Genomic DNA, 20,307 nt, shown 5'->3' with positions numbered 1-20,307 from the left:
AAAAATCTCCATTTTATGAATGAGGAAATGAACTTCAAGGAAATTTGGTGAGTATAGAGGTCACTTAGAGACTAAGTGGTGAAGTTGAGATTTTAAGGAGTGTAAAGCCCATTTTCTTCAACTGGTAAAATAAAACAATTGCTATGATTTGGGGACCTGAGATCTGAAAATTCACATTAAAAAAAAAAAAAAAAAAAGACCTGAAGAAAAAGAACTTCTCTCCCATGAGAGGAGGAAATTTTATGGGTACAACTTTTGGTTGGTGATTCAGTCTAACGTGAGATCTTTCTATTTCTGGGCTCTATTTGCCTCATTTCAGATTTCTGAAAACTTTACCACTGTTGAGACTTGTTTTTATATTGGTCTAGGTTGCTCTTTAGGGCATAGGCTCCTAGCATCTGAAAACAGAGCTCTGAAGTCCTGGCTCTACCACTTCCCAGCATTTTGTCCTTATGCGTTGCTCTGCCTCTGCAAGCCTCACTTTTCTCATCTGTAAGTAGGGCCAATAACATAGATCCTTCACCAGACTGTTGTGAGGTTTAAATAGAGTTACGGAAGGAAAGGCCTTAGCACAGTGTCTGGTGACTAACAAATGCTCAATCATTGTTTCCCATTATTGTTATCATTCCTCCCAGCTTCAAACCTTCAGCCTTGAGAATTTTAATTGTTTGGGTTTTTATTTTGGTGTTTTACAAATTCAGATAAATTTAATGTGCTACCAAAGTCGGGGGAATCGGAGTGAGAAAACAATTGGAATCTAAGACTGTGCCCTGCACCTGCATTGTCCCCAGTGAGTGCTCTGTCACGGCGGCCCCTGCCCCGTGTACCCACTGCTGTACCTGTTACCTGCTATTTCACTTGTTTCCCGCTAGACTGTGTGCCCCTGGGAGGTCATCCAAGAACCTAGCACTGTGCCTGGGGTTTAGTAGGTGCTGCAACACTATTTGTTGAATAAACGACGTTTCCAAATTTCATTCCCGGACCAACTTCTTGGGGAATGGGGGATAATGTAGGAGTTAATTTTTCTGGGCAACCAAGAAATTTTCCTTAAAATGCCAAGCCATGTTTATTTTGGATATTATTTTTGAAAACAGAGCAAATGCTTTTCTGCCTTTTTGACTGAGTATAGGCAATGGAATCAAATGTCTTTTTTTAAAAAAAATTGTTTTTATTGTTGAGAGTATTACAGATGTCCCTCATTTCACTCCCTTTGCCCCCTCCACCCAGCTCCCACCCCACCCCATGCCTTCACCTCACTATTGTCTGTGTCCGTGGGCTGTGCAAATATGCAGATAAGTTCTTTGCTTAATCTCTTTCTCTTCCCCCTTCCCTCTGAGAGTTCTCAGTCTGTTCCATACCTCCATGTCTCTAGAGCTATTTTGTTCTTTAGTTTATTTTTTCATTCGATTCCATGTATACGTGAGATCATGTGATACTTGTCTCTCCCTGGCTGGCTTATTTTGCTTAGCATAATAATCTACAAATGTCTTCTTGATGCTTCTGAATCTTTTGCACAAACTTCAGCAGTTTTACTTTTTAAAATACTAGGTAGTATTGAAATTGCAGAAAGGTGTGCTTCTTGCTAGATGGCCCGTGAATGTATTGATATGTTCCATCCCTTCCTTTGCTTTCAGACTGCAGGTCTCATGTCTGGTTGTTGTCAGCAGCCTCCACTAACTTCTAATAAATCCTTCTGTTCTCTTCTTCACCAACTGATAAGACAACAAAGTGTATACATATACATATATATATATATATATATATATATATATATACACACACACACACATATATATACACACACACAATGAGAGTGAAAAATTCTGAGGAACACCTTGATGCACACATCTTAAGAAGCGCATGTTTAGTGAGTGGACATTGTGACACATTCCCCTCCCCCATTTCATCTTTCATTAGTCATTGTCATGACTGAGACTGTGAGAGAGCAGCTATGTACCTCTCCACCAACAAGATCTAATATACAGGGTATCCCCCAAAATACATACACTCATTAACAACTGATAGCTCAGTTTTGATAATGAAATATATTTTAATAAACTGCCTTTATAATTATTCAAAATGTGTGTAGACAGTTTTTGAGACACCCTGTTGTGTTCCTATAAGACTAGAGCCAAATGCTATATATTCCTTACATTTGTTTTATTTTTCAAACTTAAGACACATGATAATTATAGCGACACAGATCCCCCAAGCAGAATTATGCCTGTTTATCATTAAATTTTTACTTCACTCTCTCACTTTTATAATTGGACATATGCTAAGATGAAAAATAAATTCTTAATGTGACCTGTGCCATTTGTTAAGTCATCACTATTAAAAGTACACTTCGATCCATTAATGGCTCCTATAATTAATTATTATTTTAAATATGTTTTTATTGATTTTTTTTTTTGTTTTAGAGAGAGGGGGAGGGAGAGCAGTAGAGAGACAGAAACATCCATGAGAGAGAAACATCATCGATTGACTGCCTCCTGCATGCCCCCTACTGGGAATTGAGCCTGAAACCCAGGCATGTGCATTGACTGGGAATTGAACCGGTGACCTCTTGGTTCCTGGGTTGACTCTCAACTGCTGAGCCACACCAGCAGGGGTATAAATTAGTTTTCAAAATAATACTGTCTATTGTATAACTTTTAGAAATAATTTAGTAGTCATGTAACACGTGAGAATAAGAGAACATATTTGAAATTATAATCCATAAATATTTGACTTTTCTATGGAAAAAATATCTAGTAATGACAGAAATATCTTTGGATAAAGAGCCCACCTCTTTGTCCTCACTTTCCTAGTTACAACCTGTGAATTATCTTCATAATTTCGTATCACCCTTGAGCACTTCTTCCTTTGTGTTTTAGCGGTAGCCCAACCTTGGTTTGGTAAATAAAAACCTTGGAATTATAGGTGATTTCTAGTTCACCGATTCCAAACTTCCCTTGCCCCGTGACTGAGCCTTCGCCTGCACTCCTCAGAGGCACTCCCTTTTAGGTTATACTTTCTGCTTTTACTTCTCCTCTGTCCAGGAGCGCCTCAGGCAAAGGATACCCCTAAATTCTCCAGCACAAAGCTGGCTTCAGGGAATGGACGGTGGTTCTGAACTTCATACTGATCCTGGCATCCAGGCATGTTTAAGATTCTGTACAGGATCACCGAGCACAGAGCATTGCCCGTAGAACTGCGGCATGAGGTTCAGAAGGACGCTCCCGTTTTGGTTGATTATATCGTCGAGGTGGAGACTGACAGCACGCAAGCTGTGCATGAACAGGGTGTGTGGGAGCATCCTTTCATTTCAAGCTCATTCCCTCTCTTTCACTGCATTTCTTTCTTCAGCAACTCAGCGTACCTAAAGCTTTCTTGGGCGAGGCGTAAAGTCAATAACTTGCTTCTAGGCCTTTCTCTTGGGGAACCTATTTAGTTAATGATGAATTCACTTCCATTCAATGAATGAGAATTTTAGCTAAGAAGGATCCATGCCATCTTCCTAGCCTCATTGATCTATCCACTGTGTTCTCATTTGGAAAAGATCATTTTAATGGCATTGCCCCCAACCCCCCATATGTATTTTCATCTTGCCTTTCTTATGCGCTGAATGGGCTTATTTCTTTTTCTTTCTGTCCTGCTCCTTTGTCATAACTCAAAGTTTTCAAATCTGTCCTCATAACTCAGTTTGCTGTAGAGCAAAGAACTCTATTAACATTTTCCTGCCAGACTTGAAAACAATTAGAGCAGTGACGAAAAGGAGTTAAAGAGGACCCCCCAAACCTTGAAACCAAGCAGACATCACAGGGCAGGGATAGCAGGTAAAGTGGTTGCTATAAACACTTTCTCTTGAAAGCTGTGTCTTTTCAATAAACACACTGTAAGGCCCTAGCAAAATATTTCCAGTTGCCTTCATGGGTGGTGCAGCGCTGGAAGCTGTTAGCTCATGCTCAGTTAAATTTCACATGTCAAAGCTCATTAATAGTGATTTTAGCCAAAGACAGCTTGTAAGGAGCTGTGCAAACTTAACTTCCTCAAATAAAATGAGAAGAAAGATGACCATTTAACATTGCTTTTCCTCCCCCTGCTTTCTTCACCTCCGCTTCAAGTTTGTTTTTCGTTTTATTGACAGTAGGTTTCAAGTTTATGCTCAGCATTTCCCTTAATTTGCCTTGTCCTTTTATCCCCCCCTTGGGAAACAAGCCTATTACAAAGGTGTTGCGATGTTTCTTTGAGTTTTAGGAGGAGCGCTGTGTCTGTTTGAAGCGGGCCTGGAGGAGTCTGTGAAAGTGTGAAGGCAGAACGTTCAGCTTTTGAGCAAGAGAAACGCACTGTGATATGATTATGGGTTCAGATGCTGCTTCCAGCCTTGTCTGAATACAAATGTAAAAGGAGAATCCGTCTCCACAATAAGGGTGTTTCAAATTAAAATATTAATACCAGTCAGCACCCCAATTATTTGTTGTCTGCTCAGTTCTTACCACTGAGGTTACCTGGAAAATTAAATGAAAACACACTTTTTTTTTTTAACCTGGTCTGAGTTTACTTGTGCAGTTATGACTGTGGGTTGGCCTCTGTGTGAAATTCTATGACAAACTAATTAATAATTGAGCTACCAATTACAAGTTCAACATCCACTTGGCCTCCCTCTTGATTTGGGGTTTTGCTAGCAGCACACTTCACTGCACTCCCTTCCTGAATCTTGCAAAGACTCCCTGGGCACCGAGTAAGTGATGCCCAGGATTCTGGCACATGTGCAAAAGGCTTAGAGGACCAGGTGAATGCCTCCAAGGTGGTCAGGGGGTAGGTATCTCAGAGCCTCTCTTCCTGGGCTCTGTGGCCACAATTTTCTTGAGGAATTCGGGCTTAGATTGCACTGAAATTTTTGTGTGACTCCAATCATTGTAGAGGTGGAGGGTAGTGGGAAAATTGTTTAGGGTGAGTGGGTGTCAGGGGACAGAGTTGTAGGGTGTCTTCTGAAGATTTGTGGCCATTCCCTCATGGGGTCAAGCATGGGTCCCAAGCAGAGGTTTACAAGCCCTGCGGCTTTCTTCCATTTTTTTCACTGAAATAAGGGAATTTTACTTTTCCCCCCTCTAATGGTTTGTTTGATTTGTAAAGAGGCTGACTGATTTGAGCCAATGCTGCTATGCTAGAGACAAAGATCGTTAATTGTGAACTTCCCACCATCTTGAAGTGAAAAGGAATCTCATTACAGTCTTGAAATGGATGCGTGTTCAGTTTTGGCTCACAGATAAAGGTTTTAACGATATGGGATTATGTTGAGTAGACTGTATTGGTCAGAGTGTTAAAAGTTTGAATGATTTTTTTTTTTTAAAGCCAAGTGATTATATGTTTCTGCGGGTAGAAACAAAATCTGGGATTAACTTTTATCTCCTCTACCTTCTCTTGCAAACAACCAGATTTTGCCTTCTCAGAAAAGAAACAAGCATGTGTGGCATTGTAAGAATTGGCTGGTACGTTGGTTTCTTCTGGTTACCGTGAGCTTCCTGAGGAAAGGAATTATGTTACTTATCACTTTATCCTCGGGGCCTAGCACAGTACCTGGCTCAGTGAATGTTTAATGGTTGAATATAGTAAAACTTCATTAATTGATACACAAACACAATTGCAGGTGGAATATTTAGCTTAGGAGAAAAATCAATTTTATAGATTCTAATACATTAATCGTTGGTATGCAAATGGAGCTGCAAATTATGAATAAGTGCTGTCAATTTGTCGAAGCAGCTGTGGAGGCACTCTGCTGGCAGATACAGCGCCAAGGGTTTGCGTCATGCCTTGATAAATATATTCTGCAATCTTTTCAGAAACACTAAATAATTTTAACAGAGATAAAAAAAATTGTTAAAATTTCAGGCAAGGGACACCTTTATGGTGGCACTGTAACCCACTGTTTGTTGGCTGCCTGTCCCTCATGGCTGGTCTAATTCATTAATTTGGCCTGATTAACTTGTAAGTGCCCACCACGTGCCAGGTGCTGTGCCAGTGACTTGTAATACACGGGTGATTACGGTCTAGTCCCTGCCCTTGTCGAACTCACAGGCTAGCGGGGGAAACATCAATATAAATATGGATCACAAAAGCAGCAAGAGCAGGGTGCAGGGCAGGCAGTGAGGAAGGAACAACTCCTCAGGGACCTGAGGAAGTTACCACAGGGAGATGTAAAATGGAGTTAGACCTTGAAAGATGGCTGCATTGCCCGGGAGAGAAGGGGGATGTGCATAAGCACGGGCATGGCATGTGTCAGAGGCAGTGTGGCTTTGGGTAGAGCTTGATGGTGGTGCCTGTCCTAGCGGAGGCGTGGGGAGGAGTGGGAGATGAGGCTGGGAGACCGATTCTGGGGTGGGGTATGTACTTATTCGAATTTGGACTTTATTTTCTAGGCATGGAGAATCAGTTCTCTTCTGATTTCCATACCTGTGTATTCTAAGTGTCTGTGTGTGTGGCAGGGGGCGCGGGGGGGGGGGGGGGGAAGCGGGGTGGAAAGAGAGAGAGGAGAGGAAAATGGAAGGATGTGTGCAAAGTGCAAGCAGAGAGGCCAGATAGACTGTTGCAATCGTCGGCCATTCATTTAACAGTCATTCATTCAATACGTAGTCATTAGAAACAAACTGTCCAAGTACAGTGTTGAAGTCTAGATGTGTGCGTAGACCTGCTCTCTGCCCTTACGAAGCCTCTAGTTAAGAAGACCCTAGTGAGAGGATACCTCCTGCAGCCTCACAGAAGGAGAAGAAAAAATGAACTAAGAGGCATTTAGGAGGTAAATGGACATGGTTTAGTGACCTGCTTGCTGTCGGGGGTGAAGGACAGGAGGAAGGTAGGTGATGGTGATTATATTTTTGGAGTTGGGTAACTCTATAAACTTGATAGATAGTGGTGGTACCTCTAGATGGAGGTACTCGAGATAACTTCCATGAATGAAGGCATGGAGATGTGAAGTGGCAGAGCGGGTCTGGGCGATGATGGGTGGCTTCTGTCTGATATCACTTGAGGAGTAGATGAGTAGAGTAGAGAGGTGAACAGAGACCAGAGCACAGTGAGCTGTGGACACACAAACACACACACACACACACACACACACACACACACACACACACACACACACACACACACACTCCAAGTGTACAAACCCACACTCCACAGAATAACAAGGTGAGCATATAAGAAGAAGATTGTCTTCTTTTTTGGTTTTCCTTTCTTTATCTGGTCATAGGACCTTGAAAAATCCACTTAACCTCTCTGGGCTCCAGTACTCTTACCTGAAAAATGAGGAGACTGGATGCTGTAAAATGCCTCAATTCCAAATGAGGCTCCAGAGAAGCACTGAACCAAATGGGTAAGTTTAATTTTTAATCTGCTGGTTTAATTTAGAGAATTAGGGATCCCAAGAAGGTTAGTGACTTAAGTAAAAACAAAGAAACATCTTCTGTTTTCCAGTTTTTAAATTGTGGGAAAATATGCATGACATAAAATTTGCCATTTTAACTATGGTTAATTGTACAGTTTAGTGGCATTAAATACATTTACATTGTGCAACCATGACCGCTGCCTAATCTTTAGAACATTTTCATATTCTCAAACTGAAACTTTATACCTATTAAATAACACCTCCCCATTCTTCTGCCCCCAGCCCCTGGCAATCACCATTCTTTCTGTTTCTATGAATTTGACTACATAGGTACTTCATCTAAGTGGAATTATATACTATTTGTCTTTTTGTTACTGACTAATATCTCTTAGCATAATGTCTTTGGGGTTCATCCATGTTGTAGCAAATGTCAGAATTTCCTTCCCTTTTAAGGCTGAACAATACTTCATTGCATGGATATACCACATTTTATCCACTCATCTGTGATGGATGCTTGAGCGACTTCTGCCTTTTGGCTATTGTCCATAATGCTGCTATGAACATGGGAGTACAAACATCTTTTCCAGTCTCTGCTTTCAATTTTTAAAAAGATTTTTTACTGATTTGTAGAGAAAGAGGAAGGGAGAGGGAGAGAGAGAGAGAAACATCAGCGTGAGAGTGGAACATCAATCAGCTGCCTCCTGACCAGGATAGAGCCCGCAACCTGGGCACGTGCACTGACCTGAATCGAATCACCAACCTTTCAGCACAGGGGACAACTCCCAACTAACTGAGCCACACCAGCCAGGGTGCTGCTTTCAATTTCTTGGGGCATATACCCAGAAGTGGAATGGTTGAATCATACGGTAATTGTATGTTTAAATTTTGAGGAGCTGCTATATCGCTTCTAAGGTGGCTGCACCATTTCGCATTCCTACCAGCAATGCACAAGTGTTCCAATTTCTCCACATTTTCACCAAAACTTGTTATTTTCTGTCTTTTTAAAAACGTAAACAAAAAAGTAATAGCCATCTTAATAGGTGTGAAGTTGTATCTCATTGTGGTTTTGATTTTAATTTTCCTAATAGTGACATTGAATATCTTTTCATAAGTCTGTTAGCCATTTGTATACTTTCTTTGGGGAAATGTCTATGTATTCTAGTCCTCTGCTCATTTTTTAATAGGGTTTGCTGTTGTTGTTGTTGAATTATAGAAGTTCTTTATATAGTCTGGATATTAACCCCTTATCAGATATATGATTTGCAAATATTTTCTTTCATTCTATGTGTTACCCTTTCCCTCTATTGATAGTGTCTTTTGATACACAAAAGTTTATAATTTGATGAAGTCCACTTTACCTATTTTTTCTTTTGTTGCTCTGTTTTAGTTTCACATCCAAGAAATCATTGCCAAATCCAATGTCATAAAGATTTTCTTTATATAAAAGCAAAGAAATATTTTTTACATAAATTATGTTTGCCTAAGTTCTACCTTTAAAATCCAAATCTCTTACTAATTCTGCAGGATGTAATTAAGTTTCATTTATTTCCTGTTTTGCCTCCTAACCTCTAACCCTTCTCTGAGTGCCTTCTTACCATCTAGGTTGCTTACAGAACCAGGAAAGGGGTTGATTGTGTATGCCCACTACATCGTCTTTAAATGTTCTCAGTATATTTAAAAGATTTTTAAAAAATGTTTTAAAGGAAATAAAGTTTAGGTTTGTTTTGGTCTTCCCACATGAGAAACTTAAAGACTTGCAGATTGAAAACTAGATTCCACTCCAATTAGTTGAGTATAATGGGAAGGAGGAGTGAGCAAGAAAAAAGTTGTTTTTGCTTCATGTGATTGATAGACAAAGTGCTTTTTTCTCTCAATTTTTTAAAACAAAACCAAAAACTTTCCAGACAAGGGAAACTTCATCTAGAGAAGGGGATGCCCGAAAGATGCCTAGTAAGAATTGGGGGTGATAGAAAGCTGTGCCATAAGCTGGAGAGTTTTTCATGAGATCTACTGATGTGGCTCACACCCACCAGAATGAATGTCGAATAATCTTGTAGTAGCTACTGAAATTCACACCTTTGAAGTGAGATATTGGAACAGGTATCTAAGCTTTCATTAGACCCTAGTGAATAAGGGGACTTGTTGGGAATTATACTTCTTCTCAGTGGGAAAATGAGAAAATAAGTTTCTATTTTTTTAAGGCAAAACAGAGCCACATGAAGAATTAATTCTTAGCAAGTTGAGGAACTGATTTCCAGAAAAGGAATAATTCCCCAACGTTGGGAGAATTCTGCAGGAAGGCATTTTGCTTGTGTTCTGAGAGGTGTTGTGTCCTCTGATAAATCTCCGATATTACCTATTGAATTAATCCAGTCTTGAGTTCCTGCATAGTTGATTACTGTTGCTTTAAGGCTTGTTACATAGGAGTCTTTCCGGCTTTTAAATTTCCAAACCTGGGCCTCCTGGGTGATAACTATGCCTGTGGATTGTTTAGCATTCACCAAGGGTTCGGAGTTTTCTGCCTTTAAAGACACATAATAAGGACAGTTTTTCAAGTGTTTGTATAAACTATGTGTATATGTTATATACATATGTTTATACATTATGTGTATTTTATACAATGGATTCCAGGTGACCACAAAGCAGATGATTAAAGTACGTTCTGGTATCTGGAAATTATATTGAGCTTTATGAATTTTTGGAAGGGCTTTGGAAAATTTTTGCTTTATGAGGTTTTCTCTGAAGAAGAGTTTACTAAAAAGGAAAATGCATATTTTCCATAAATCTTATTTATCAGCAGTCAAAACAATAAATTAGATATATACATATTTTAAAAACAGCTTAAAGCATACTGCTTTGATATACTAAATAAATGGCAGTTGATTTTTGGATTTTTTTAAATCATGGGGATATTTAAATTATATCAACACCTGCTTGTCACTCCTACCCATACTAACAGGCATATGTAAATTTGGAAAAATAGAACATATATTTTCCATCATGTGAAAATGGCATGTGGTTTTGATCCTGAGAGTGGAGGGTTTCCATCAGACTGCCCTATCTGAAATCTCTGGGCCTATTTCCTCCTTTGCCTGGACTGCTGTTACTGGTAGTTGGTGTTATTCAATTATCTCTACATTTTAACCTTGGTGTTTACCTCTAATGTCACTCAAGTCAGTAGATGATTCATTGCATCTGGAACCTATAAACGGGGTTTGGCAGAAAAAGGACAATGTGTGGCAGATGCATTCAGAGTAAAGGGAACAATGCCTTTGAAACTGGGCTCTAAGAGCTTAGAAACTCAATTATGCATTCATGGTGCAGGGCTGGGTACCACAATGCCTGGCCCATGGTGAGCACCCAGTGGATGTTCACAGAGATGATGGTGGTGACTTTAATCAGCACAGCCTGTGTATACGAGAAGGGCTCCTCACTGCAGTGGACAGGCGAGTCCCCCAAATTATGATTCTTGAGATTTCCTCTCAGCTCTGAAACACATCATTTAATCTCCCCGGGTTCTCTCATTCCTCACATAGGAATGCTAATTTTGTGATGTTAGCCTTAAAACAAATAACCTATGGCATCACCAAATACCTGTGTGAATGTTTCCTGATAAAACATGCTGCTGCTTTGATATCAGAAGATTTAAAAAGTATATCGATCTCTACTCTGAAACTTAAGAAGTGAGGGAAGAGTTATTTCGTTAAGGCCAGTGGAGGTGCTGGGCACAGGGTGAATTTTCTGGTATTTTTACACAGTAGCATTGCCCTTTGTTTGCGTGAGGGAATAAAAAGCTAGATCTCCTTTTCTCCTCCAGAAGCAATGCAAGCAAAAGAGCAGTGCTATTAAAACCAATTATATTTAAATAACCATTCTCAGAAGTGGAGTCAGAATGTGGGCTTTGAAAAGTTCTTAGTAGCTCCCAAAGGACACATGTCGTGGCTGTGCTAGGGACCAGGAAGGCTTTGCATTTCTTCAGCCTAAATAGAGAGAGGTTGTGAAGACATAGCAGTCCTATCACATTTGCTGTTTATCTTCAAGAGGCTTAGCTCTTCCTGAGCAAATTAAAGGTATATTTCAGGTCTTTATTTAAACTTCTTGGCATCACAAATTTAAAAATTCTATGCTGCATGACCTGTGGGTGGGGATTCCCTTCTGTAGTGAGAGAACCACCCAGGCTTTCTGTGCAGCATCGCCCCTTCCCAGCTTGTTGTTTTCTCTCCTTTTGAGCAGTAATTTCAATGAAGGGAGAGAAAAAAATATTCACTATAAAAATTACTCCCCAAAGAAGTCCATTATGGTGTCATATTTATTTTCTACTGCTGCATAACAAGTAATCCCAATCTTAGTGACTTAAAACAATGTTCATTATCTCACAGTTTCTATGGGTCAAAAGTCAGGGTATAAAGTAGCTGGGTTCCTTGGTCAAGATCTCACATGGTTGATACCTTGATGGCTACATTTAAAAATACATATATTTTTATTGATTTTTAGAGAGAGAGGAAGGGAGAGAGAAAGAGAAACATCAATGTGGAGCAGAGTATCGATTGGTTGCCTCCTGCACGCTCCCTACTGGGGATCAAGCCCAAAACCCAGGCATGTGCCCTGAGGGGAATCGAACCAGCAACCTTGTGATGCACCAGATGACGCCCAACCTACTGAGCCACACTGGCCAGGGCTTTGATAGCTATTTTGAGTTCAAGATCTTCTTTAAAGCTCATTTAGAAGCCAGTTCCTTTTAGCTCTAGAACTGAGATCCTCATTTTCTTGTTGACTGTTGATTGGGGACCATTTTTAGCTCCTAGAGGCTGCTCTTGGGTCCTAGACACCTGGTTGTCCACATGATATGGCAGTTTGCTCCTTTGAAGGTCAGTGGTAGTATCTCTCCTTTAAAGGCTCATCTGAATAGGCGAAGTCCATCTTCCTGTTGGTTAACCCAAAGTCAACTGATTTCTGACCTTAATTACACCTGCAAAATTCCTTCACCATTGCCATACTATAATGTAACCTAGTAATGGAGTGGTTTCCCATGCTGTTCACTGGCTCTGCTCCCACTAAAGGGAAGGGGATTGTGCAGGGCGTGAACACCAGGTGGCAGGGGTCCTGGGGGTATCTCAGAATTATGCTTAATACCAGTAGTATGCTTACATTTGGGGATTTGTGAAGGTCTCTAGACACAGCCTTTGTGAAAGTCAGGGTTCTGTTGGCATTGCCATGATCTGTCCATGCCTTCCTGGATTCTACATATTTTACTTAGTCCTGGGCTTTCGTGGAGAACCAAGGAATGGACACACTCTGAGTCAGTTCTGTTCCTAGAGGCTTTAATTAGGCTGTTAGTTTTAGGGGTTCAGGTTTGGGGTGGCCCCTGGGGAGCTCACCCATGAGGGGATCTATACTCTTGGTAGAATACCCATCTCTATATTTAGTATTTCTCAAAACTGAAGCATGGCTGATGCCAACGCAAAGACTGGGAGAAAAGTTGGTTTTGTTTGGTTTGGATGCAAATGTGAGGAATTGGTGTGGATTCACCTCCAACCCAGAAAAGTGTCTGGTCAGCTTCCTGCCTCTGTGAGCTGTGGGCACAATTCCTTCAAACAGGCAGGGAAAGGAGAAAGGGCGAGGGAACCACTAAGGGGAACCTGATTTGTTGGGGTTAATCAGAGACCTACCCCCTTTCCTAATTGATAGTTCACTACAAAGTAGCTTGATGCTTCTTTAGCCTGGGAGCTAAATGTAATAAACCTTTGTTTGTTTTTGTAAAAAAAAACAAATCTTTTTTTTTGCCCTCGAGGAGATCATTATTTCTATTGTATGAAGGTGGTGGCCCAAATATTAAAAGTCACTAGAGCAGATGGCAGTGAATACTTCTATTGTAAAATACACTGATGCTTGTAAACTGGTTTTCATTCCCTGGGCTGCCGCCTTCTCTGTGCAACCGCATATTCTCTGTGCCTCTCTTTGGGTATAAAGAGGAGGGGAAAAGAGAAAGAGGGAAAAGGTTCCCCTAGTGTATGGAACTGAGGCGCTGTCAAAGGTTCATGGCAGGGGGAGTGCGCTCCCGTGTAGTCAATCACTAAAATTAAGTGTCCTCAAAGGCGGCGCAGTCGCGGGGCCACTGCATGGGGAAATAACACGCTGTATCCATCACTTAAAATGTTAACCTTGTCTCTTACTAGGGACTGGGAGCAGAAACACATGCTCTGTGCTCGCTGGTTAAATGGCAGTCTGTCAGCTCTGTGGAAAAGGCTAGCATGTATCTGTCAATCTTCTGGTTTGGCTCTGTGCGTACGTGTGCTCGCCCCCCTGTGTGGCGCGCGCACACACACACACACACACACACACACACACACACACACCCCTCCACTTGTCTTTATGTAGCCTTCAGAGACCTGCTTTATTGTTCACTGGAAAATGAGGAGAATTGAACCAGTTTCCAGTATTTCAATGTGTATCCTTTGCTAAGATGTTTTTGCTTGCCAGTCCTCAATCTAGCTGCATTAGAATGATCTATTTTCAGAAAGTTTCATTTTGAACATATTTCAGTGTTGACGGAGTGTAGATGTAGTGTGCTCAGCAAATTATAGGTAATTGGACAATATCAATTCTTACTGATAGTATGAACTGGAATATATCAGGAGCCAGCAGACTTTTCCTATAAAGATCCAGATAGTAAATATTTTAGGTTTTGCAGGCAATAGAGTCTATGTCACAAACTGAAAGCAGCTATAAAGAATATGTAAATGAATGGACAAAGCCATGTTCCAATAAAACTTTATTTATCAAAACATTGGATGGGCCAGGTTTAGGCTGTAGTTTGCTGACCCTGATATATACTATTGAACATTTTACATGATTCTTTTCTCTATGACATATGAAGAACTTGAGGCCTTTATGCAGTGGGATAAAACAAATGTCCCACTGCATCAGCAGGGAGGCTACAGGGTTGGGCAGTGTTCCTTTCTTCATGCCTGCCACCATGTCTGTCTCTTCGCTGACCCAGCACACACAGCAAGCGGGCTTCATCCTCAGGCTCTTCCCAGGACAGCCTCTGGCTCACACTCTAGTCTCCGCTCCAGTCCTTTACTGGAAGTGCAGTCCCTGATCACTCGATACAAATAGCTCCTCTCACCCTGGCACTTGTGATCCACTCTGCTATGTTTTTTTCAAGAGCACATTGCTTGTTTTAGGTATTGAACTGTTACCTCTCTAAAATATAAGCTCCATGGGGTCAAGGATTTGTTTTGTTTTGTGCCTAGACCAATGCCTAGTGGGTAGTGGTTCCTCAATAAATACTTGTTGAATTCAGAGACCCATTTACTCCCTAGTTCCAGGCAAGAAAAGAGTTTGTGATTGTTAAGTGAGATAATACCTCACTTTGAGTTCGGTGCACTCAAAAATGTTCGCCATTATTATTCATATTTAAAAAAACACATTTAAATTTGAAAGTGGAGAGGGTAATAGGTATGATTTTCAGTTCTGAGTACTAGTGATGCCATAAGTAAAATGTCTAACTGCCATAATCATTATTATTTTCTCCAATAGATGAAATAATAGACAGGCTTATAATTCAGAAGAGACAATTGTTAGAAGAGATTTGAAGACTCAAATGGGAGAGAAGATAAAGAAAGGCTCTGTAAATTTGTTCTGTTTGCAGACTGTAGTAGTCTCCTAAAGCTCAAGAGTGCTAAAATAGCTTCCATGTAGGAGACACTGAGCTCATGTAAATATTCTTTGAGAAATCACAGAGTATAAGATGTATATAGAATTGAGAGATAAGCTAGTGAATCGCCCAGTTTTCTGATGGGGACAAAGGGTAAATTTGAATTGGGCACAAGTCTCTTGCAAAAGGCATTGTTGACATTTCTTTGAGTAGTCATCATGCTGGGCGATATGGAAGGACCTTCTCACATTATCTCATGATCGTGAAGGGTTTATAAGCACCGAAAAAAGAAAGTGATCACTTAGAGCCAGCATGAGCTCAGTAGGAACAAATTATTCCAAACTAATTGAATTTCCTTTTTGTTCCCTAAGGAGTTATTAGATTATAGGTCAGGGGCTCTATTTGTAATCTTGGATTTGTAGATGTTTGACTTTTCTACAATAAGCATTTTTTTTTTTTTTTTGGTTTTATAATCAGTTAAAATAATCTCAGCCTGTGTTAATTTATCTGTAGTGTCCAGATTTAAAAAGACAAGGTGATTAATGCATTGTATTTCACCTGTAAGGCAGTCTCTACCAGGGTCCGCCATCCAAACTTCCGAACTCCCATAGCACTTTGGTTATGCCTTTAATTATTAAATTCATCACACTTTACATTAATTATCTGGATATTTGTCTTTTTCTCAATGATAATATGAGCACCTTAAGAACAAGGTTAAGGTCACATGTATCTGAGAGAGAGATGCCTTTATATTAGTTCAGAAGTAAAAGGTTTGAGATTTTAATTGGCCAACAACTTTAACATCACTCAACATTGTAATACTATTATTAAAATAGCCAAGACTATTAGTTGGGAGAGCAAAGGTTATCTAATAAATGGTGTGAAGACAGTTAACTATTTGTAGAAGAAAAGCAAAAGCTAAAAACAAAAATGGAAAACTTTCCACCAACATAAATTCTTAATTAGGTGAGGATTAACATACAAATATAAAACCTACAAATCAAGAAGAATATAAAAGTGAGGTTTATATAAGAATGAAAAAGGGGTGCCCTATGCATAGAACAATAGAGGATGTCACAAAAAAGATAAATATGTTTGATTTCATAAAACTTAAAAACATTTTTATGTAAAAGAGCACTGAGGAAACTGAAAAGAACAATTTTCAGGTTCATATCAAATTATTTTAGTTATTAAAATGGTATTTTAAATTATGGCATAGTGATTATGAGCCCAAGTAAGAGCTTACCATTCATTCACTTGAACATATTTTTGGGGTACTTACTGCATACTGGGCATTGTTGTATGTGCTGAGGATACAACATAAAACAGAGCAGGGTAAGGAGAGCAGAGAATTTTGGTTATAGGGACCTGTTTTTTTCCTATTTCCAAGACCAAAGAAGAAGGCTTTCTGGTGAGGTGTCAAACCAGTTCTTCCTTGTCTTTGTCATCCAGAAGACACTGTGACTAGAGAGATTCCCATATTCTACCCCCTCCACCACACCAGCTTGACACATGTGCTCACAAAAAGGTCTTTGCTTTGCCTGGTTGTTGCAACTTGCTGATCAATGACTTCTTTCAAGATAACTCTGGTTGTGTTGCTAATGCATTTAAGGTGACATGTGAGATCTGCAGACACTGCACATTCCCTAAAGTTCAGAGAAGTGCTGACATGCTGTAAGAAGGAAACAAATTGCATAAGCTCCTAGCTGAGGCAGGAAAGTGTTTGCTTGTGTTCTTTTCTTTTTTCTTTTTTGGTTTATTTGGGGCTGCATATACTGAGGTAAAGACGAGGGCATGGTCTGGATAATTCTCAAATCTCTATTTCCAAACCCACCTCCATATGCCCGTGGGGAAATAATTTTCTTCATCTGCAGAATGGTAGTGAGTGATTCATTTATCTCAAATAAGAAAACTAAAGCTAAAGGCTGAGCGCCTTGAGAATTAGAGTGGAAAGAGCTTAAAGAATATTTGGTGGAAGTGAAACCTACATTGGCCTGTGAGCTGGGTTGACGACACAGAGTGTGGCTTTCACCAAAAACATCATATTGGTATCAACTGAGAGGCTTTCAAATATATTGATGTCTTTTGCCAGTGCTGTCGGCATTCATTTTTGCTTGATTGGGTCAAAGTGGTAGGGGTTAGAGGGTAAAGATGTTGGAAGTGAGCCATCCCCACTGTCTCATGGGGCATTGCTCTATGTAGGCAATGATACTATCAGTGTGTCAACTAAAAATGTAGCAGAGCTAAAATTCTTATGGCACATACATGTATTATGGATTCACTGACAACTTGCAATCTTGGAGAAAAGTTGCTCTTCTACTTTCCCACGGAGCTGTTAAATAGTTGAGGATGCATAAATTTTCTAGGACTTTTATTATTTAGTCAATCATGTCCTAAAGCATGAATCATCAATAAAAATGTATACATTTCAAGAAACCTTTATTATACTAAGAAGTCTGGGCACAGGAAAGCTTAAGTCTCTTGGAATTTAATGCTTAACATTTATATTTTTTTGGAATCTACCACACTGAATAGAGAAAGTCAAGGTGAAAAAATAATTGGTAGGAGATTTCATAGGGAAACTGAATCTGAGTCTTGGGTTTTAATTTAGACACACTCATCATAATTTGGTGTTAATTTAAGTAGAATTTAAAAACACAGAAAGAAATGTGAAAAGATGTGGGCTAAGTCCAATAGATAAGGAGACCTAGGGGATATAGCATTTTTAAGTATTATAGGCCTTATCACTTATTTGTCTATCTATTGTATCATGAAGGTGCTTAGACATATGTCATTTTGTGTGATATCTATAAATGTGTGCATGGGATTAGCAGGTAAATGACTCATTTAAGAAATTACATTGTTGATTTTTATTATGCACCTATTATGTGCCCAACACTTTTTAGGGGGTTAGGAACATAGCATTGACCATCACAGTGGCAGGGAGGAAGCCTGCCCCTTAAACCGCTCTGGCCTGAGAGACACTGTCAACATCATCTTTGAAATGAAAGGATGCGATTTCTCCAGGATCCTTTCTGTCTCTGACTATATAGATATCCAAGCTTTTTCAAATGTCCTTTTATGGTGAACTCGGGGCTGACGTTACACATGCTGTGGTCCACCCTTCTCTGCAGGCAACTTTACCATCTCGATCTGGGTCATTCTTTTGCACTTACCACTCTGCTCCACTCCAGTTTCCACCTATTTGCCTCCCTTACCCTCTATGGGGTCCATGGGAGTGAATTAAGATGATAAGAATGTCTAATATAGAGCCTTTTAAGGAACACTTGCTGTAATTTTACCTCCCTGTACCTGGCATCAGTGTAAAATCAGCAGAGAGCTAAAACTCTCCTTTTTGAGTCTATGGGTGGCATCGTGGGGACATGGTCCACACAGCTCCTCATGACGCTCACAGTGAGCACCGCACGTTTCTCCTTCGTGGTGCTGGGCTGGTCATCACTCCATCTCATGTTTCTCTCTCTTACGTTAGGACCACTCACTGACATTTTCCTCCCTCGTAGGTGTAAAACATGAAAAGATCCAGCTTTTCCTTATTCCAAAGCCTTGTTGGGGACTGGGTTGAGTATACAACCTGTGACTATTGAGCTGGGTGTTAGTACACACTCCTGGAAAAGCTACTGGCTCTCCTGGCAACACATTTTTCCATTTTTCTCTTTCAGAAATACTCCAGGGCACTATTTGCTGTGTAGGTGTAGTTATTGGTATTATAAACATGCCTTCCCTTCTTAATGATCTTCTCCCATCTGCCTCTAACACCTCATGAGAGGACCTTCTAGGCAGCTATTTTATAGGAACTCGGGCTTCACATTTGGTTGGAATCTGTGTGGGGAGAAAGACTGCACATGCTGTGTGTATTACCTTGAGGGAATCACCTCTCTCCTCTAATTTCATTATATTTATCATCATTATGGGTCCAAACTGCACAAGACAGTTAGACATATCCTTGGCCTCTCGCATGAGCCAAACACTGCTGTCTGTGACTTTAACGTTCTTCTTTGGAAAAATACATGACTTCAGTGTAACCATAAATAGGAAAGCCCAAAGTTCTGAGAGGAGCCTGAAGGCCGGGTGGGTGGGGAGGGGGCGCCCCTCCTCTGGGCTCCTCTCTGTCCGCTCCCTGCCCTTCACTCAAAGGCTCCAGGTATTATCTGAGGTCAGTTGGCCTTTCACCTGTGCCTGGGCCTTTTCAGCACCGATGCACCAGGCACAGAGGGAAAGCAGCAATATAGTGATATCAAAACAGGTAGAGTATGGGAGGACAGAGCTGGGCACTTAGAAAAAAGAATTTCCTATAAGAAAGAGACACTTGGCAGCACGGCCGGTGAAAAATGATACCAATTCCATAAAGCAAAATGCCACCCATCATGCAGAACATTTTAATTCTCTCTATTTCAGGCTATTTGTGACTTTTTGTCCAAGACTCAGTACATGTCTGTAAAAATAAAAAATGGAATCTACCCCATCAGTTAGGTAGAAGGGGGCTTGTGCTGGGAAAAAAAGGAAAGGAAATATTACAATATTACAAGCCTGTCACTGGAGAATTCCAGAGGCAGGGTACAGAGGCACTTTCAAGTATAACAGTCCCTTCCCTATTTTTCCCCTTTTGAATTAGTTGTATGAGGAAGAGAGGGTGGCTAATTTTATTGAGACATTTAAAATTATATTTAAATTCATTTTAGTTTAAGGAGTTTCTATTTTGATTGATCGATCACCCATACTATCCTGCTGTAAAATAAAACAAAACAACAAAACTCTCTTTTTCAGGGCAACGTTTCCTTTCGTTTCTGCCGGAGGTGGTCAAGGGCTTACAGCTGGTTTCCTGAGAGAGTGCCACGAGATGGCGACAACGTCACAGTGGAGGACGGCCACCTGCTCCTGCTAGACACCAATACAAGCATCCTCAACCTACTGCACGTTAAAGGTGTGTGGAGTCTGGCGATCGGTGATGACATGAGTGTATATAATCCCATCACTTTTAGGGGAAAGGAGGGAGGGTAATTTTTTGGATAAATTCTAGAACTCACTGACAATTTATTCTTAGACCAAATTGAGATTTTACTACGAAAGGGAGAAGTGATCATAGGATTCAAAATGCACGCCCTTTCTTTTGACTCTTAAAAGCACAGAGCTTGATTATTTTAATTTTTTAAATGCAAGGAAGTTACCAGTGTTCTCAAAAAATATGCTTTTTTTATCCAAGCACTTTGTAGTCATGCTTGTTCGGGGCAGCCCCCACAAGATAGCCAAACGCTCTGAAATC

The 20,307-nt window shown here is 40.3% G+C and overlaps 1 protein-coding gene across 1 annotated transcript in view; it reads left to right on the top strand.

Annotated features, from left to right (window-relative positions):
* Positions 1 to 20,307, top strand: part of PKHD1 (PKHD1 ciliary IPT domain containing fibrocystin/polyductin) — a 386,375-nt gene that overhangs the window by 96,264 nt on the left and 269,804 nt on the right. The window contains exon 36 of the mRNA XM_081141333.1: positions 19,812 to 19,968. Within this exon, the coding sequence (XP_080997459.1) occupies positions 19,812 to 19,968 (157 nt within the window). The remainder of the gene's footprint in view (positions 1 to 19,811; positions 19,969 to 20,307) is intronic.

The sequence above is a fragment of the Miniopterus schreibersii genome (assembly GCF_964146895.1).
Source record: "Miniopterus schreibersii genome assembly, chromosome: 6".
NCBI lineage: Eukaryota > Metazoa > Chordata > Mammalia > Chiroptera > Miniopteridae > Miniopterus > Miniopterus schreibersii.
The sequence above is the reverse complement of the archived record's forward strand: the minus strand, read 5'-3'. Positions and strand labels throughout refer to the sequence as shown.